The 21,799-nt window shown below is 36.9% G+C and overlaps 1 protein-coding gene across 1 annotated transcript in view; it reads right to left on the reverse strand.

Annotated features, from left to right (window-relative positions):
- The window catches only part of CWC22 (CWC22 spliceosome-associated protein), a 32,616-nt gene extending 11,123 nt beyond the window's left edge, over positions 1–21,493 (reverse strand). Inside the window, exons 1-13 of the mRNA XM_009996189.1 lie at positions 21,467–21,493; positions 19,078–19,145; positions 18,177–18,293; positions 17,809–18,066; positions 17,203–17,331; positions 15,599–15,767; positions 15,253–15,306; positions 14,476–14,611; positions 14,182–14,388; positions 13,999–14,061; positions 13,476–13,571; positions 12,436–12,517; positions 11,169–11,229 (exon numbers count right to left, since the gene is read on the reverse strand). Coding sequence (XP_009994491.1) covers positions 11,169–11,229; positions 12,436–12,517; positions 13,476–13,571; positions 13,999–14,061; positions 14,182–14,388; positions 14,476–14,611; positions 15,253–15,306; positions 15,599–15,767; positions 17,203–17,331; positions 17,809–18,066; positions 18,177–18,293; positions 19,078–19,145; positions 21,467–21,493 — 1,467 coding nt within the window. The remainder of the gene's footprint in view (positions 1–11,168; positions 11,230–12,435; positions 12,518–13,475; positions 13,572–13,998; positions 14,062–14,181; positions 14,389–14,475; positions 14,612–15,252; positions 15,307–15,598; positions 15,768–17,202; positions 17,332–17,808; positions 18,067–18,176; positions 18,294–19,077; positions 19,146–21,466) is intronic.
- Between the last annotated feature and the right edge of the window lie 306 nt (positions 21,494–21,799).

Genomic DNA, 21,799 nt, shown 5'->3' on the forward strand with positions numbered 1-21,799 from the left:
CACACACAAATGAATTAAAGCAATTGATTTGCTGGGAGTAAACCCAGTAAAGGACATAAATTGGTTTAAATCAATATAAAATTGGAATTGTGAAGTTAGCGCCTTGCATTTTAGACCATTTGCACTGCTTTTACAGATAGGACATTTTCCTTTTTCCTCTTATTGCCTTAAAACTTTTTCTACTATTGCATATTTTAATGTGCATAACCATTACATATGCTTGTTTTTTCCAGCATCTCTCCTCTTTCTCTTCCCTTATCTGTGAAATTACCCCTTAAAGCTGGCAAAAGCCATGGCTGGCAAAGCCATGGAAGGTGCTTCAGGAACAGGTGGCCTCTTGGCAAACCATATGCAACTTTTTTGGCAGCTGCTATACTCTTTACAGGTCTGTCCTGTGTTTGGTCACCTAATGGTCTTTCTAAATTTTTATTGTCCCTTTCTTTACCATTTTTTACCTCAGCTTGTTTTGCTTTTAGAGCAAGGTATGCTCAAAGCTGAATATGGTTATCAAAAACATCACATAAATCAGACCTACAGTATTTTACACAGGAATCATTAACTGGATACAAGGGTAGATGCATCTTTAATCATGCTGCTACAAGTCTGCAACACACTCAAGAGCCTGGTGAAACAATACATTAAAGTCTCACAGTGGCTGCTTCCCTTCCACTTGAACGCTGCACATGCAAAACTTAAGTGATGCCACCAAGGTAATCTGAACAATTTCATCACCCTAGGTTAAATGCATACATACATGTTTGGAAGGTCAAAGCTTAGTCAGAATTCTTGTTAATGCCTGTTGTAAGTAACACAAAAATAGTGTAATTCTGTACGTCCTCTATACCTTCATTCTGTAGATAACAACATACACCAGAATATATGCAGAAAACACAATGAGCTTCCCGGTTATGTAATGAAACCAGTTATTTTCACCTAACTAGTGTCTTTAATGTCATAATGATATGCAATTTTGGAAAACTTTATTTTATACTTATTGAAGATATTTTAACATAAATACCACCTGCCAAATTTATTTTCCAAAAAATACAATTAAGTTTTAAGAACTCAAGATAGTTGAAAACTAGTCTTAAGATTTTTACATTAAAAAAAAATTATTTTCTGGTAAAAAAGATCAGTATAGCTGAAAACTTAAGCTCATTAAAAGTTTCAAACATATATCTGATAGATATAATCTATGTAAAGAATATGTTCTGGGATGTCATCCCTAATAGGTATATTTTCTAAAAGAAATCTTTTATTCTATTACTAATCAGTTCAATTAGTAGATATTTTGAATAATCTGTATGTTTAGATGATGTCTTCCATCACAGTTCAGCTCCTTTGTGTGATCCACAAGCCTATTAAGAGTAACCCCATGACATCCTTCAGGTCATTAAAGAAATTTCGAGTCAGCCAAAGCAACTAGCTCGTTCACATCTACTATTTAGAAACTGTTTTCAATTATAAATGTGTAATCTACACTATTACCAGAGGTGAATGAAAGAGTGAAGTGACTCAACTAATGGGTCTTCCAAATTTAAACTTGATAACCAGATTCTGCACCTAGGTGTGCATTTCCTGATGTCCACAACTTTTGAAGACTTGAGGAACAGACCTCAGATTGCTTTTTGATTTGTGACCTGCACATCTCTGGCACCACATATATTCTTACAATTTTAAAGATAAATTTCACAAGCTGTATAAGCTAACCTACATATCTTATGTACTCAATAAACACCCTGTAAATTGATGGACAGTATTTCCAGGATCAAACAGGTCATAAAGAGATAGCCAAACACTTTAAGAAACTATGCCCTGTAAGTAGGGATTAGTTACTGCCCCTTGCATTAAGAAACAGCTGTAAACACACACAGTCCTTTTCAACACAAAGGAAAACAGGCTGAGGACCATCTTATTTTGGAAGTTTTGAAATGTATTCCAAACATTCTGTTCTCAATGTCATTAAAGAACTAAGTATTTTTTAAATGATGCATTAATTTTCTGATTTTGATGGAACTTAAACATTTAAGGCACTGTATTTGAAATGGAGTACTGTTACAGTTAATGAAAAATCTGAATGAAATGCTATGACAGTCCAGGCTAAAATAGTACATGGTTCAGAAAATGACGCATATCCACATCATTAGGCATACACTTCCAGACATTAACAACAAGAAGCAAGGAAATAAAGGAATTTTATTAAGAGATCTCAAATAAACCTACTTTTAACATCTATGTCACAGTTACTGCTATGCACTTAAAAAAATAAATTAGAAATTAAGAAAATTCTGATTGATTCAACATCTGAGGCCCACAAAAAAGTCATGCTTCAAAAAACAGGAAATCTGCTTGAGGATGATCACCTTCCACTGGCAGTAGCAAGTCTGTGAACTAATCACAGTGCAGCTGCCAAACCTACCAGTTGCAATGCCCTATAGTAACAAAGGAAACTGATGAATCTAAGAAATCATCAACATGGTCAGAACATAATTAGCAGCCTTAGACCATCCCACTCTATACCAGTTTCCTGGACTACATTCTTACTGAATGGCAAGTCAAAATATGTACTTCTGTTATCTTCAAGATTTGGTGCATAAATAGCACAAGAGAGATACTGACACCCCCACTCCTCCAACCAGGACTGTTTTGAGCAAGTGTGACACCATCCTGTAAAAATGAAAATGTGTCAAATACATGCATAACTCCTTTAAGAAGGCTGTGCCTACAGTTACTTCTCTTTTTCTAAGAAAAAAAAAATATATCCTGTGACCCATTACTTTGGTCTAGGATAACTGTATCGAGGGACAAATAATTCTTATAGAGGAGGCTCAGATTTAATTTAGCTAAGTTCCAAGCATTGCTGTACGCAAGTTTTGGTTTCACCACAATTTAAAAAATGAAAAGTCTAAAAGCCCAGCTATTTTAGGCACATTTTGAAGAGTGAGAACAATGTGCAGTTGGTTGTTTTCTTGGTTTGTTGTCCCCACCCTTTAAGGGAGACAGGGCAACGAGGTAAGACATTTCCCTTTCTACCCTCAGCTTGAATTATGATAAGAACCTTTAAAAATTTTGTCTTCTGTAGGCAGTAGCATCTTAAAAAATTTATCTATACTCCTCACACGTTTTCCTAAAGAAGGCTAATACTCTAGCTAAGTAGTTGTCAGTTTTGTCTTGATTTTTATTACTGTAAGGATCAGCAACTCCTTTTCATTCAACCAAGAACATCAGAAACAGAAATGTTCTCCTCTGAGAACAGAGGCAACAAAAATCTGTTACGGAAAAGCATAAAGTAAAAGGACCATTTCTGACCATTTTAGTCAGGCTTGTTCAATTTCCTCATAGGTCATAAGCCAGCACAACTGGCTTTTAATTTAAACTACAGTTAAAATTTATTTAAATTTTCTTTTTTGGTAATGTGAAGAACTAACGCAGCTTTACCACAGATAACAGTACTTCTTAAAAAAGAGAAACAGTGTGCTCTGCCAATAACGAACATATGCCCAAAGCAGCAACTGGGAGGTTTGTTTAGAACAGCTCAAAGACTGTAGCACAGACTACAACAAAGATTTTTTACTTTTGATCTGCAGGCTTTAGCTGGGTCTAACTAACACCAATAAAAGCATGTCTCCTCCTGTTACATTTGCTGTGAAAAGAATTTCAACTATTTCAATGTCCTTTTTTCCTTAAATTCACTTTCCAGAAAACAACACATGAGAATTATGTTCTGATAATTTGAGTTAAATCAAACTATCTCCCCTATGTTAAAGCTTAAGAATCCACATGGAAGAATACAAGGGAACAAGAGAGTTCCAAAGCACAGGAGATGCATACAAAGGTCTTCATATCTGAGTTACAGTAAACACATTCACAGCTCTGAAATAAAGGAAGCAGAGGCATATAAGTTCCAACACTTGCAACCTAGTCCTCAAGTGGGGATGGATGTCAGCACAAGAGTTAGAAGTAATATTTAGAAGATGTTCATAACTGGACAAGAATTCAAAAACAAAGGAGGAGTTGGGGGGGAAGAAGCATGAAGATATCAATATAATTTAAAATGCTGAAGTTGTAAGAAACAGAGTAACAGGAAAAGTAAAATTAACTTGAACAGGCTTTTTGGTATTAGATTTAGAAAAAACTGTCACCAGAACTGAGAAAAGTTACAAGATTTATTTTAAAGAAATACAATGGTAGAACACAAGAAGATCTGTAAAACATCATGAATAGGGGGATCCTGAAAATCTTTAATATGGAAGACAGAATGAAAAAGGGTCAGGAAGAAAATTTGTGACAAGAAAGTTTTGAAATGGCTTCTGCACATTTATATTAAACAGGCAATGTAAAACCACAGAAGAGTAACACTTGGGCATGAAAAGAAACTATACTATGCCAAAAAAGGATATGGACAGAAGAAGCCTAAAAGGTTAAAAAAGACAGAAACAAGAAAGCACACCACTTACATCTATCTATCAAGGAGTAATAAAATACAAAGAAAATGTTACATTTTATCAGATTTCATTTTTAATGATTAAAGAATTGCCCTTTGATGAGAAGGCAACATTGATAATGCTGGAGTAACCTAACAAAGGATTAAGAAGGGCAAGAAACAGGTCAAGCATAATCAGGAGGACAGTTTCCAAAGTCCTGGAGCAAAAAATAAATGAATGAGAAAAAGAGTCAAGGAAAAAGAAAAACCAGAAAGCTGGAAATTAAAATTGAGCTTGTGAACCTGGGAAAGAAAATTGTAAAAAAAAAAAAAAAAAAAAAAAAAGGTTTTCTAAAGAAAAAAAGTAGAGCACAAAAAAGGGGGTGTGGGAAGAAATAAAGATGAGGAGTCAGAAATACATGAGGAAGGAAAATACACTGCTGGAGACTAAAAAATAACTGCATGTAAATCAGATGGGAAATGGAATACAGATGTTTCCATTCAACAACATCATTCACTTCTGAAAAATGAGCATTGCAGTTCATGGGAAAACGAATAATATCTTCATCTCAAGTCAGAACACAGCAATTTCAGGCTAGGAAAAAAACAACCCAAAAATCTAGAGCAAGCCCGATGACATTTCCCCCAGCACCCGGTACTAAACTGCAATGCCAAAAAGCAGTATTATGTTGTTCTATTCTGTAGATCATCCATTTGAACCTTAATCCTCTTACTGTGAGTCAGAGCTGTGCAACAGATCCATTACTGGTATTAAGCTTACAAACACTTGTGTTGCACAGCAGTTAACGTGACACAATAATCTGGTAATTTAACCACTGATAAAAACTGCTAAACATATTCCTGAACTCAGGCTAAATCATGCCAAAAAATCTCTGTACATAAAGATTTTGGGAACAATTAACCTGCAAGAAAATCATTAAGACTATATTAGTCTCAAAACTGTTGTTCATGTTAGGTCTACCTAATTGTCTCTAGGTTTAGAATATTTTAAGTTTTTAAGTTGCGTTTAGATGACAATTCACTACTCAAAACCTGTGGAGAACAATCTTAATGACAGAATTAAAGCAAGCTAATTTTATTATGTAAGGCCTTCCAGAAGGAAAACACAAATTTCTGTATAATTATGCTTAATTTGAACAAAAGACTTGGCAATGAGAATTTTAAGTGTCACCTAATTTTTAAGGAACAGAAACTGCATTAAATGATACTTCAGTCACACACTGTATAGTACCTGCTTCTCATGACAACAGCCATTCTCAGTAGGAGTTGGCACAGAGAATGAACTCCTACCTACAGCATCTTCACTGTAAGAAACAACCAAAACCAACATTATCACCTCTCCTACACTTGATCTAAATTGCAGTTTTCAAGTGCATAAATAAACTTTGAAGATTCACCTAAGAGTTCAGCAAACATTTCAGAAATTTCTCAAGACTGGTTAAAGTTTTGAATCATAAGGTACAAAGAAATAATAAAGACACATCATCCTGCAATACAGGTTGCTGAAGCTTTCAGTAAAGCAGCCAAAAAAAAAAAAGTACTTTATGGCTAAAAAAATAATCCTATGATTTGCTTTGTAATGAAAGCAATGGGAATCAATCTACTAAAGCCTTTAATCAGAAGACATTAATGTGAAAGAATAAAATATTATTTTCCTTGCTTAAAAACTGGCAGTTGATTAAACCAGAAATTTCCTGCTGCGTGCATTTTTTTATCCAAATGGATAGACTTGAGCCCCATAAATCCCTGAACGATCTTTTTTGTCTGTATCTGGTTGTTCCTTCTGATCTCCTATTGACCGGGAAATCTTGTTTATTTTTCTTTTTGGCCAAAAAATGCCAGAAGTAACACTTCTGCATTGATATTAAAAGCATGTCATTCATAGCAGCTTCAGCTATGAATCATAACTACATCACCTCAGATTCTTCTGTTTTTAACAGGGTGGTATGCTAACCAAAATAAATAATGTGCCACAAACCGTAATATTCAAATACATAAATTCTTATTAATCTAAATATAGTAGTTTCCAAATAAGGCTATAACTGTTAATATTAAAAAAATTTCCAAAACCAAAGGTACTTGGAATGAATCTCTTGAATGAGATGTTAAGGGAACCAAGTAATATTGTCTAAGGACTTGACTAGACAGTTGGTGGGATACCATATTTTGTCTCCTCCAATTATTTGTACTCTAAAGAGACATGAAAGTCAGTGGAAACATTTCACAGATTATAGCGCTGCTGTTCATGAAGCTACTGTACTCTAACTTACCTAGCATTGTATTTATTGATCCCAAACATTTGCATATATATATATATATACACACACACATATATTCAACTGACCCATACTTTCTTAAGTCTTGAAATGACCTGGGAGTTGCTCTGAGAAATTTACTACAAAATCAGAAGTGAAAATTTTTGTTTGCTGTGCAGAACAAAAAGCACAAACATATTTGCATATTTATTTTTGCATACAGTAACATTAATATATTTTTAATTTGTGATTGATTGGAGAAATAGAAAGTTTCTCGAAGCTGAGAAAGAAATAAGGTCCTCCTCAGGATTATGTAATAGAAAAAGATCCATATTCAGTAAATTAGCATTCCATAACGTGTAAGAAAAGTAACAGAATTTCATCTGTGTATGTCTGGTTATTTTTATTTGCAGCAAACAAAGGATTCACAGAAAGTAAAAGAAAATAACCTGGCAGCAAATACTAAGTCAAATCATAAAAATACCAAATAAAGAGGTGAGATAAAATTAGGTTTTTTGTTCATCTAAAATTCTGACTAATGAGCTGGTTTTTTGGGGGGCAGTTTTCTTTCCCCATTAAATTTACTTTTTCTGAGTAGATCTTGCCCATACATTAGTTAGTTGGCAGATACTGCAATTACCAACAGTTGAGTTCTTTGAGTAGTTACCACAGAAAATTGGTTACACAAGTTAAATCTCAGTTGTATGGTCTAGCACGTATATTCTAGATAGTTCTCTATTCTTTGCAGATAAATTGATTTTCTGGAAAACAATTTTTTTCTCTTTAGAAATCTTCAGGTTGTTCTTCACTGAGAATCATAATCCTATGCATGCTTAGTATGGCACTTCACGTACAGAAATAATCACAGAATCACAGAATTGTCAGAGCTGGAGGGGACCTCTAGAGATCATCTAATCCAACTCCCCAGCTAAAGCAGCATCCCCTAGAGCACATTACTTAGGACTACATCTAGGTGAGTCTTGAATATCTCCAGAGAAGGGGACACCACAGCCTCTCTGGGCAGCCTGTTCCAGTGCTCTGTCACCATCACCATAAAGAAATCTCTCCTCATACTTAAACTAAACTTCCTGTGTTCCAGGTTGTGCCTGTTGCCCCTTGTACTATCACTGGGAATTACTGCAGAGTCTGGCTCCATCCTCCTTGCACCCACCCTTCAGATACTGGTCAACATTCAAGGACCACTTCTTGCAAGCACAGGATCAGAGCGTCCCAATGGTTAGGAAATCTAGTAAGGGAGCTAGGAGACCTGCATGGTTAAAAAAGAAACTGCTGGGCAAACTCAAGTGGAAAAGGAAAATCTACAGATCATGGAAGGAGGGGCTGGTCACTTGGGAGGAATATAGGACTGTTGTCAGAGGATGTAGAAGGCAATTAGGAAAGCCAAGGCCTCCTTGGAACTTAACCTTGCAAGTCAGGTTAAGGATAATAGAAAGGGCTTTTTCAAATACATAGCTAGCAAAACTAGCACTAGAGGCAATATTGGCCCATTGAGGAATGAGGTGGGAGCCCTGGTGACAGAGGATATAAAGAAGGCAGAGGTGCTGAATGCCTTCTTTGCCTCTGTCTTCACTCCTGCAGGGTCTCCCTATGAGCCCCAGATTCATATAGCCCCAGAAGAAGTCAAGATAGAGGAAGAGTTTGACATGGTAGATGAGGATTGGGTTAGGGATCAGTTGAGTAATCTGGACATCCATAAATCAATGGGTCCAGATGGAATGCACCCAAGGGTGCTGAGGGAGCTGGCGGAGGTCATTGCTAGGCCACTCTCCATCATCTTCAGTAAATCATGGGCAACAGGTGAGGTGCCTGAGGACTGGAGGATAGCAAATGTCACTCCAGTCTACAAGAAGGGCAAGAAGGAGGACCCGGGTAACTATAGACCGGTCAGCCTCACCTCCATCCCTGGAAAGGTGATGGAACAACTTGTTCTTGGCACTATCTCCAGGCACATCAAGGACATGGGGGTCATCAAGAGCAGTCAACATGGTTTTATCAAGGGTAAATCATGTTTGACTAACCTCATAGCCTTCTATGAGGAAATTACTAGGTGGATAGATGATGGTAGAGCGGTAGATGTGGTTTATCTTGATTTCAGTAAAGCATTTGACACCGTCTCCCACAGCATCCTTGTAGAAAAGTTGATCAGGTATGGGTTTGGTGATCAGGAAGTGAGGTGGATTAGGAACTGGTTGAAAGGAAGGAGTCAGAGAGTTGTAGTCAATGGGGCAGAATCTGGTTGGAGGTGTGTGACTAGTGGAGTCCCACAGGGGTCGGTACTGGGACCGGTGTTGTTCAACATCTTCATCAACGACCTGGATGAGGGTATAGAATGTACCCTCAGCAAGTTTGCTGATGACACTAAGCTGGGAGGAGTGGCTGACACACCAGAAGGCTGTGCTGCCATTCAGAGAGACTTAGATAGGTTGGAGAGTTGGGCGGGGAGAAACATGATGAAATTCAACAAGGGGAAGTGCAGAGTTTTACATTTGGGGAAGAACAACACCATGTCCCAGTACAGGTTGGGGGCTGAACTGCTGGAGAGTAGTGTAGGTGAAAGAGACCTGGGGGTCCTGGTAGACAGGAGGATGACCATGAGCCAGCAATGTGCCCTTGTGGCCAAGAAGGCCAATGGCATCCTGGGGTGCATTAGAAAGGGTGTGGTTAGTAGGTCAAGAGAGGTTCTCCTCCCCCTCTATTCTGCATTGGTGAGGCCACATCTGGAGTATTGTGTCCAGTTCTGGGCCCCTCAGTTCAAGAAGGACAGGGAACTGCTCGAACGAGTCCAGCGCAGAGCTACAAAGATGATGAAGGGAGTGGAACATCTCCCTTATGAGGAGAGGCTGAGGGAGCTGGGTCTCTTTAGCTTGAAGAAAAGGAGACTGAGGGGTGACCTCATCAATGTTTACAAATATGTAAGGGGTGAGTGTCAGGGGGACGGAGTTAGGCTTTTCTCAGTGATGACCAGTGATAGGACAAGGGGTAATGGGTGTAAATTGGAGCATAGGAGGTTCAAGGTGAATATCCGAAAAAATTTTTTTACTGTGAGAGTGACAGAGCCCTGGAACAGGCTGCCCAGGGAGGTTGTGGAGTCTCCTTCACTGGAGACATTCAAAACCCACCTGGATGCGTTCCTATGTGATGTACTCTAGGTGACTCTGCTCTGGCAGGGGGGGTGGACTAGATGATCTTTCGAGGTCCCTTCCAACCCCTAAGATTCTATGATTCTATGATACTGATAAGCATGAATAAGTTCTCCCTCAGGCTTTTCTTCTCTGGGCTAAGAAGTCCCAGCTCTCTCAGCCTTCCCTCATAAGGCAGATGCTCCAATCCCCCAGTCATCCTTGTTGCCCTCTGCCAGACTCAGAACTGGATGCAGCATTGCAAGAGAGGGGGAGAATGACCCCTCTTGACCTGCTAGCCACTCTTCCCTTACTCAACCCAGGATTCTATTGGCCTTCGTGGCAACAAGGGCACATTGTTGGCTCACGGATACCAGGACTCCCAGATCCTTAGATCTGGGATTACATAAGAATTAGAAAAGAAAATACACAACAATTATTTGAATTCCTAGTAACAAAATAGTACAAGAACTGAAAAAAAAAAGGCAAACCTGTTTCTGACCACTATATTAAACCAAGTTTTCAAAGAACACTTAACTGTAGCCCTGATGACCACTTATTAGTTACTATTATACTAATAAGGTTACTTCTACACACATTGTTTCAATTAAACAGGAAAGTGATAATTAAAGCCTCTAGAAAATTCACAGCTCTCCCAAGTGCAACTCTCAGGACCATAACTTATAGCTGATTGAGAAGCTGTTTATATAATTAGACATTCTACCAGAATCTAGTATTAGTACTCGACAGCAAAAAAAGTTCTCTTTGCTTGAAAACACACAAATTTTCTTATCTTACACAGTGTCTGAAGACAAAACAGACTTGGATGATCTCAGAGATTACAATCATACTTACAACTGCTTTGATTCAATACACTATTATTCAAAGAGAAATGTGAAAGCCACAAAACACATTCCTTCAGTATTACGCTAAATTTCAAGATCCTTTGATAAAGTCTACAGCTGCCTGTAAATAGGAACTTCAAGGTATTCCAGCTCTGAGAATGGCTGCCATGCTACAGTATTTTTGTCACAGGGTGCTTCAACAGTCCAACCAACAAACCTTTTCATACAGACTATGAGAGAACATTGAATTCCTTGACAGAAAGGAGCAACTGAGTAAGACAAATGTCTTATGAAATATGCATCAGCGTATTTGCTCTAAAGGTTGTAAGACTAATTTTGAGGAACAAGAGCTACAAAGAATCATCTTCTTCATCTGCCTGCTATACAAACTATGTCTCAGAACAAGGATAAGGATTCTAGTTACTACCACAGTTCTGTTTCTTAAGAATATTAACAACAAAGTATAACAAGAAACAAGTCTTACAGTCTGGCTTTCAGGAAAGTCCATTTTCAACAACTTGTGAGCACATTCTTCAAAGTCTAAGCTGCCAAAATAGAAAAAACACTTCTCATTATCTGTGCAATAGGCTACATTAAAAACATTTCAGAATTCTATGAAGATTGATTGTTAGTGCTGAAATTTCAACTGTTCTGAAAAAAAAAAAGCATTCAGAAAGCTGTTTGTTTTGTTGTTGTGGTTTTTAATAAATACTTTTATTTCATGAATTTATGTCTTAAAATTAATTCAAAGTCACTACGTTTGCAGACATTCTGCAAACAGGATCACTCTGGTCATTATTACATCATCTTACAAGACTAAACACAACACAAACATGTGAACTCATTTTGCACATCCTGAAAAACACTGAAATCCAATCACCATGCATAAGCTCTAAAGGCAGTAAATAGTATATACCACACTCCTCATACTTCTGTTCTTGCATTCTGAAAGTCTTTAGTTACCAATAAGTCCCTCCTCCTACTCCAAGCATAAGATGAACAAGCTTAAGTATGACAAGAAAGTATCAAATGGTAACTGAGAAATATAAAAGCCTTTCATACATCTCGATATGGTATCAATATGTTTAATGATTAATACCACAACTACGTTACCTCACTCCTCAATACTGTGAGCCATGCCCACTTTTAATGATGGAATTGAGTGGCATGCAACAGCTTACTCTCTCATTTCACCCAGGTGACACAGGAGTTACACCACCATATTTTGATTATATGTGCCATGTACTGCAAGGGGATTTCATTCTCAAATTGCATACAAATACAGTACACTTCAGGGTTGTTATCTGTGTACTTATTCTCCAAACAACGTAGATGGCAACAGGCCTAAAGAGTTTCATGCTGTCAAACTCCTTAGTCTCAGAAGTGGAGAACTCTACAGCATCTCCACTTTAAGCGTGTCATGCTTTTTGCAGAAATTCTTAAGATGCTGTATAATCTGAAGATTGTTGACTTCTTTTCATTGAGATTTTTCTTACAGCAATCCTCACAGCAAAGACCCAGTGCACTACTAAAACATTTTGAAACAAACTGAAGTTATCTTTAAATGACCAATTGTCAAAAATGTCTGCTTCATATGATTAGGTCAGCCTCCATATAGAACACTTCCCTTTTTGTTTTCTGTTTTGTTTTTTTGTTTTTACTGCACACCTAAGAATTAAAAAAAAAGAGAATTCCAGATCACCCATTTCAAATTGAATTGAAGTCACGTGTACAAACTGTATTATATTTACCTTGATTGAATAGCAAGATAAATTGTACGACGGAACGAGACCAGGTTGATTTCTGTTTTGTCATGGACAGTAACTTTTTGACCTGGGAAAGAAAAACATGGTTTTGTAAAAACCAAAACATTAAGGCAGACATACACAATCTCTTAGAACAGTTCTATTTACTAAGTCTTTAGCACACTATGTAAAGCTTTTTCTAGAAATATTTAGGACTGTTTAGCAAGTTTAGGGTGTTGGGTTTTTTTAACAGAGGAAAAAAAATAATCAGTATTTGTCTCATCTGTAACTAACACACAAACATTTAGAAAGACAGAGGAGGGGAACCCTCCTTTTAAAGACTTTTCACATGGCTTCATCACTGTCTCTGGAATTAATTCTTCTTGTCTACATTATTAGACAAGTATTTTATGCATAATGTAACTACTTCAGCAAACTAGTGAAGAAATCCATCCTTTGGTATTCTACAAGAACAAGACTTGGCTGGCATTTCAATTACTCACACGGTCTGCACAAACATTTCAGTTAGGAACATCCATTTATTTTTTTACCGGGAGTCAAGTACATAATTTGAAAATGTGTAAACACTGACTGATTCCACACTGAAGATAAAGAAAGAGGGCTAAACTGAACTAGGAAGTGAGATAAAGAGGATGCAAAAACAGTTGCAAGAAAACCCATTATGATTTTGAAAGTGGCTTAAAAATACGATGGAGCACTAGAAAGCGCCCAGAAAGGTTGTATTTGCTAAGTGTTAAGTGTTTCACATTTGTTATTTTTCATTGTACACCTGCAAGGCTTTTTCAGGTGAAACGGATACAGTCAAGAACAATCAAAGTTGCTTTTTCTTTTCTGCCTTGGCTGAATGCTTCCTTTCAGACCATTATTTTTATGCTTCTGCTAGTAAACAGATCTGAGAAGAATTTAAGATTAAAACAGACCTTAACATTTAAACATTCTTAGTTTTGCTAAAGTGTAACAAGTTAAGCTTTTCCTTCCTGTTTCATCTACATCCAATCAATCACTAGTGTCTGTCATACACTTACCATCTCCATCCTCCTCTTCATCCTCCTCTTCATCTTCTTCACTACTTCCGCCCTCTTGATCTGCTTCAGATTCACTGTCACCTTCATCAAGAATTTCTGGAAAAGAAGTATTCCAGAGTAAAGGAATATAGATTACAGTAGTTTCATTACCAAAAAAACGTGATCAAACGCTTAAGAGTGAAAGGCCATCTCAGGTGGAGAATGGGGCAGAGCCACTAAAACAGGCATGTCATAAACAAATGAAAATGCAGCTGGAGAAACAATACTTAAGAAAACAGCAGGAATACAAGCCACTGCAATCTCAAGAAAAATTGTGGTGTAATTAGTTTATAAGAAAACATTATGCTTTGAATATGCCAAAAAGGCTTATGAGGAACTGAAAGACAGTTATCTGGGACACAAATCACCCACCACTAAATCATAAAGGTTGGCAACAATAGTTGGATAAATAAACACCCGGTAAGTGCATAACTACATAAATATTATATATGTATGTAAAACGTGTATACACACACCCCGTTACCTTTCTTCAGCATTTTGTATTTCTCTTCATTTTCCATAAAGTTCGGATCCATCTTGAACACATCTTTAGAATAAAAGAGAAACTTTATTTAAAATACAAAATGAAAAGAACAATGGATATTTTATCTTAAATTTGTTTCCATGGGGAATGCAGTCATAGAACTGTCTTCCCTTTCTAACTTACTAAGAACATCCTCTGGGTTGTAGTCATCTTCTAATGGCAACATATGTGTAAACTGATCCTCCTCTTCCACTAGATCTAACCCCTCTGGTATGACTGGATGATCCTTGAAGCCATCCTTCCGTACAGCAAACATGACTTCTATCATATACTGAACACGCATATCAATCTTAGATTCATGCAGAATGTGTCGAAGACGGTCGAAGATGGCTTTGGAAAGAGACAGAAATGAAAATGTGAAAAGTACTTCCTAATAAAAACACCCAAAAGACACATGTTCTGGCTAATTATACTTACCATTGATACCTCTAGGAGAAACTTCTGTTAATTTGAGCCCACTCTCTTTAATAAATCCAATTGCTACTTCAATACTATCATCAGTAGGCCTTTCAAGAAGCAAAGTGAGCATTTCCAAACATAAAACCTCATGAGCCTAAGGAAAGAATATTAGTAAAGAATTAGTATGTACAATGTTACACTATTACAGCGATTTACTTAAAAGCAGTCTGGCCTTTCAGGATGCTACAACACACTTTTTAATCACACACACAAGGCAACTTTAGTGGGACAGAGCTAATTAAGAGGAAGTACACATTTCTAATATGATTTTACCACTGGTATTTACACCAGTTTTGTAGTGAACATGACATGCTACTGAAATGAAAAAGCAAGAAATGAAAAGCACTTTATTATTAAAGAAAAAGAATGCATTTCCAAGGTGCAAATGAAACACCACTTACATTACAGAAATGAGCTCTAAGTGCATTGTGTCTATAATTAAAACAGGCCTTCCAGGATCATGAACATAATGGCACATCTCTGCTTAAGTCTCCTCTTTACCAAAATGCTGTATATTGCCTATGCATCCTGCAACACTTAAATTGGAGCATCCTAATTTCTAACACACAAGAGGCATGGAGCTGGATACTAATTTGATTTAGATGCAACTGCATCTAGTTCTGCCAAAACAGATGTTTAAGTCAGACAACAGTGTTGCAAGAAAACTCTGCTATCTCGAAACTAAAGGAATAGCCATATAGGATTTGGATTGAGTAGAAAAATGAAGTAACATACCACATTCTGATTCATCAAATGTGCAACAAATTTTGAAGATGTTAGACAGAGTTGCTGCAAAAGAAATAAAATAGGAATTTTAAACACATCATATATGGAAGAAAAAGTCTGTAACTTAGAGATACTCATTACAGATGTGTGCATTTCACAAACTATGAAACTATTTTGGGATATGGATACTGTTCCTAATTAGGGCTGTACACTTGAAAAAACCCCGAACAAAAACTATCACAGTACCAACCCAGAACAGTCTGTCAAGCTTTTATGTAATTTGAACACACTTGACGCAAGGTTAACACAGCAGAATTACAAGTTTTCGCATGCAGCTTCTTTACATTATACATACCTTATCATTTCTTCGATATCCTTTGCGAAAATTCAGTATCAACCTCTTAAGAATCAATTCACCAATATTTGGAAACTTTGAATTGATAATTGCCACAAGAGCTGCATATACATGGGTAAAAATTGGAGAGGCACTCTGAGCTTGCAAAATGGATCTAGATAGCAATCCCCTGTAAATACAAGTAAGTTTAAGATGCTTCCGGTAATAAAACATTTAGTATTTTTATTAAGTACATTTCAAATAAAATAGTAAATTTGAAATAGTCAGAAGATACCAGGTGATAATTTTTAAACTGCTGTTTATCATGTCACAATTGGGGTTTTGCAAAATGTGTTGCCAAAATGTATGAGCTGAAAAATTCTTAAACTGATACCGTATCTTTCATTAAGCAGTTCCTATCGTAAGTTCATTTGAAGTGTACAAGCCAGTCTTCATCTTGTATCCTACAACTGGCTTTTTTAACCCTAATGCAGGCTACTCTTAGCTTTGAAATTTCTATGATTGTGCTATTTCTTTTCCTCATTTGAAAAATAATCCTGATTGTAACAGAAAAAACATCAGCTTTCAGATGGTTAAAAAAACCAACACAGAATTGTGTTCTATTATAATGGTGACTTAAGCAAAACAAGCTTCTAAGAAATAAGAATTGCATTTCCATAAAAGGTCTCTGACAATAAAGATCTACCTAGCAGTAATAAAACTGAATGTCCAGTACAAGCAGGATGAATAAAGTAGTGCCTTCCAATGCTTTTCTCAAACCAAATTGTGTACTTTCAACATATTTTGGATGTGAGAACTGACTAGAAAAGACTACTACTTAAAGCCTAAATGTAGACACAAGGGTCACGAGATAACAGTTTTTTTATTACACTAACAGTCTCTCTTACATTTATATAACGACTAACATCTGAAAAGAATCAGAGCCTTTTCTCCAACCCAGTTTTGCTTTTTCTAATGCTTTAGCACATAGAATTTTACTTTTGCTGAGTTACTCTATTTCAAATGGTTGGGTGGGGGGGAAGCCCTCCAAATATGAATCTTCAAAGTGTACAGTGGTATACAAACCTTTATTTTCTCTGTGGTCTACTGAAATATTCCAAAACACCTCCTGCATGGTACTAAATACAAACTGCATAAGGACCTTATTCCTACTTACTTTGGAGGTGTAAAACAGCGTAGAACTCTTTTCTTACTAGTACACAAAACCAGAGTATTGCCTTTTGAAACCATCAGTTACTTCTCACAAACTGGAACTGGTCTGGTTCACATCCTATTTATCCACCGCTTAGAAAACTCAGAAAAGCACTTAACAGCTAGGTGAAGCTTACTGTAATTACTGTTATATGTATCTTTGTGAGAATTTGGAAGTAAAAATTAACTGTAAGAAGGGAAATGGTGACACTTTCCATCTACACTATTTTTAAATTTATCAGCTTATAAGTCACACACAAATATTACACATTAGAACAATGTAGCCTAAGGTTAATTTTAAAATCTGACTAACATTCCTACACTACACTTAGCACACAGAGTGATGTACACACGACCAGCATGCATACTGGCAGAAAAGCAAAAGGGTTTTTTTTTTAAATACTAGGACTTACCTTCCACGAACAATATTTTCCTGAAGCAGCTCATGAATGATATTTTCTATGTTAGAAACGTTCACTTTATTGACAAGACCATTGATTGACTTCTTAAGGGCTTCCCAACTCATCCTCTGATATGCCAAGCTATTACAAGGGTATAAAAATTATTAATGCCTAAATTTGAAGTAGCATTGAGTGAATTTATATACATAGATCTCTCAAAATGCGAATGTTAACTTTAATCACTAAAACAGGTAAGAAAATACTCACTGCTGAAATGTGAGGACTAGTTCACAACTACACATTTAACTACTAGGAAATCAATGAACCAACATGATACAGCAAAATGTAATTCCTCACAAATATGGTACAACTCAGTATATTTAGTTTTCCAAGATATTGCAAAAAATGCCTGGTTATGTTCTGTACCTCATTTTTCCATTTACAGCAGACATTGGTACAGTCATAATATTGACACTCTTACCTTTCTTCTGATAAAGATATACTTTCAGAAGAACTATCATGGCCCTCAAAAGGCATCCCATTTTCACCAACATTCACTAAAATCCTTTACTGTTTTTGCTTTTCAGTAAAAATTGTAACACATTACTTTCACCTCACCTGTTTTTATCAGTAATTTGCTCTTGCATCATCCTGAGCTTGGCAGGTGGAATGTATGCACCGCCTGTACGAGTAAGGATTGGATCCACTTCTTCTTTCTTCTTCTTTGAAGCTGCCTCATCATGAGCAAGTGAGCTCTGGCCTGTTGACCTCTCTGGACTCCTATGGTCAGGCGATGAGTATCTTCTCTGTCTCCTTCGATCAGATTCCCTCTCTTCCCATTTCTCATGGTGTCTCTCTCTCCCCCTTTCCATCCTTCTACAAAAAAACCCAGGAAAACACAACCTAAACATCAAGAGTTCATGAAAAGCTTTCATTTTATTCTTTGAAATAAGTATTTTATTAATGGTTAAGGAAGGGCTTGATACCTTCCTTCTGAAGCTCTGTCATCATAGTATTCCCTTCTAGAATATTCCTGATCATATCTGCTGTCATCAGAGTGTCTTCTTCTTCTGGGAGATGGAGACCTGTCACGCTCTGTATCCCTATTCACAACACAAGACACAAATTCTTAGTAATAGGCTTAGAAAAGCAATGCTATTAATATCTACTTGCAAGACAATGTCAGAATATAGATCTGTTCCACTTCTGCAACCTGAGTGTCAATAAACACATCATTCAAATAAAAGATGCTCCTTTCGTAACAACTTGTCAGCAAAAAATTACAAGGAAAAAAAAAGCACAGTAAAAGGAAGCTCCTCTTAGCACTTAAATGTTAAATGGCAATAGCATCAAATACCAAAAAAATTCAGCACCGTGCACTTCCTGAAACATAAACATCCATTTGCTTCATCTACTTTTGCCCACATACCCTAAGACAGAATAGACACAAAAAACCCCTGTACTGTATTTAGTACAAGAGGTTTCTTTCCAATTAAAATATGAAATTAAAAGTAAAATGTTAACAGTTCATCTCATGCCTTGGCAGAATGCGCTTCAAATTATACTTCTCCACCTCCTGCTGGCATCAGTAATCTTGCTTTAAAGTGCTAACTGTGGCACCAGCAAAATGAGAGTGCAAACAAAAACTGGCATCTAATTTCCATTTTCAAGCCCCATGACAATTTAAGAGAATGGAAAGCTAAAAAAATTTTTAAGACTTAGTTTTAATAACAAAACCATTTAATTACTGTTACATTGACATGCAAGTATTTTATTAAACCTACATTTATTTTTCATTGCTCAGTTATAGTTTTTTTTTTAATGTATCTAACTCACTATGTGAACTATATATTCAGAACTGTAGGATATAAACATGAATCACTTTACCTGTCCTCTGGAGACGAACTTCTTTGGTGAGAACTGTAGTTTTCCCTCCTTTCATTACCAGAAACATGCTTTAAGAAAACAGAAAGAAAAATATAAAGTACCAACATTATGTATTACTGTGAGCACCTGTATCTTGAATTTAAAGTGTTCCCCACTCCTTTAAAAGAAGTAAAGGCTGTCAAATAAAACTAATGACAGTCAGTTATGACAAAGAGAGCTGGTTCTATATAATAAGTAGTTAAGCAGCTGGAACCTTGCTACGGTTGCCCTGCTCCTTAACTATTCAAGGCATCTGCTGCACATTACTGCTGGAGATGAGTAGATGAACCTCCAGTCTGCCTTTCCTGCTTCCTTCTTCCATATGCCATTTTACATTTTGTTGCATCACGTGTCTAGGTTATTGTACTCTACTGGGAGAGTTAGACTAGATGATCTCTAGAGGTCCCTTACAACTCCATCGATTCTGTGATTCTACCACTTCTTGTTTGAAGAGTGTGTTTCCTCTCTCCTAAAGATGGCCTGTATTGCATAATTTCTCCTTACCTTCCTCCTTTTTACTAACTGTGATTTATTTTCCCATGAGTCACTCCTAGCTTTGCATATTATAAACATCTGAGTTACACTGTTCCACTTGACAGATCCTGGAAATAAATTTAATCCCAGATTTTTTTGAAATGTAATTCTGGAGGATTGTTTAGTGAAAGTGATACAGATTAAAATAGTTCACAGCAAACTCTGGGGGCTGAACCATGACATATTTCTAGATGCAGTCACACACAAAAATGAGGGCATGACAGTATCTACAACATACACAGAAAGATATTCACTTCATCAAGATGTTTCAAAACTACCTTGGTACAGCTAAGCAGCAGCTTTTATGACCTTTGCACTTTAATTGCAATGGTCTTCTCTTACCTTAAAATATTATGATTTTTCAGAACTGCAATTTCATGTTATCAGCCAGTGATCAGTTGTGTAACAAGTAACACTTCACCTTGATGCATAAACTCATTGCAAGGACTCGCTCATGCATCTTGACTAAACTTTCTGCAGAAACACACATCTAATCTGTTGAAGTGGCATTCTGTCCATTAACGTGCTAGTACACTAGTTTTTGCTCCAGCAAAGAACCAGTGAAAACTGTTGGTTAGTAGATACAATGACGCCTCCTTCATAAGCAGACCCTGATGGACAGTTATACCAAATGATCTCCAAAAACTTAATTGGAAAGAAAATTATCTTTACTAAATGGCAAGCGTGTTGCTTCTAATGAGCTGTGCAAGTAAACCCAACATGAACTGCAGTTTCCTAAGTAATAGCAACACAAAGACTGAAAGCATCATCCTATCAACAGACTAATGAGGTTGACTTGCTCTGACACAAATTCAGGGGTTTGTATACACATACATATGTTTTTGAGGCCACCATACGATATCCAAGAATATCACCCTCCTTAGGATACATTTCTAATACTGTTGAAATTATTCCCAGTATTATCTTGCCCAAACCAAGAAAATTATACCAAACAAATGTATTGCACTGGGAGTACACATCCCTACATAAGTAGGGTCCATCTCACAATTTAGGTCCAGAGTAACAATACCTTTGGTTTAAAAGCTAGTACAAGAAACTCGTATTTTCAGCAAGGTTTTCTTCTTCTTTCAGTACTCATTTGTGGGACTATACAGTTCAGTAGATTACTGAAATGGCTCAAGATTAAAGAAGTCCTTAAGTCGCTAGTTTTTCCCCAAAATAATACAATGCAAGATTCTATCCTAAGCTTCCAAGAAAGCAGTAAGAAAACTTTTTGAAAAACACAGAACAGCTACTGTATGTAAATAACAGCTAATATAACTATCCCTCAAGCATTAAAAACCTATTAAAAACCACTCTACTCAGAAAAGTAGGAAGCAGAAGAGTGAAGAAGCCTATGCAGGGTCAAACTCTAGAAACACAGGCAGAGAAACACCACAGATTTAAGACAGTGCATGAGAGAAATATTGCTCTGCTAACCTGTCCCAAATTTAGTGTAAATTACAAACATGGCATTTCTAAATCATCGTATTAGGAGAGTAAATTTAAAGGAATTTTTTTTCTTCTTGCATAATAAAAATCACTCCCATGCATTTAGAATTGTACCACACAACTTTTAAAAGTGAAAGATTTAAGTTTCACAGTAAGAAATACAGTTGCCACATTAATTACTACGTCCTGTCTCTTTAGTTTCTCATTTTAACATCGTTGCTAACTTTTCAACACCTGTTTTCTCCTGTCGATGATGGAGATTGTTTGATTTATATTCAGGGCTTTATTTAACATCAACTACAAACCTAAACACCAGCAACCAGGGAATAACAGAACCCTAAAGTTTAGGTTTAAGAACACTTACATTGACTTGTGTCACCCTGCTCTTCATCTTGACTTCCTACTTTTTCCGGAGTTCTGACTGCAGCAGAACGACACAATCCAAGATGGAGTTCAGTGCATGAATAACATCTCACCTGCAACACACAGAAGACAATGAAAAACTTAACACTGCACACAGCGCAGGCCCCTGCGCCCTTAGTACGTTCTTTAAGCTTGCGTACTCCTTACAACAAAGCCAACCGCCCCCGGTCAGAGCTCTTACGGTCACACAGGTACGGGGGAGGCCCTGCTTGGGCACTTCACACGCACCGCGGCTGCGCGGGGACCCGGCGGACAGGCCGCGGCGGGAGCTGCC

Source organism: Chaetura pelagica, unplaced genomic scaffold (genome assembly GCF_000747805.2).
Source record: "Chaetura pelagica isolate M959 unplaced genomic scaffold, ChaPel_1.0 scaffold3, whole genome shotgun sequence".
NCBI classification, from domain to species: Eukaryota; Metazoa; Chordata; class Aves; order Apodiformes; family Apodidae; genus Chaetura; species Chaetura pelagica.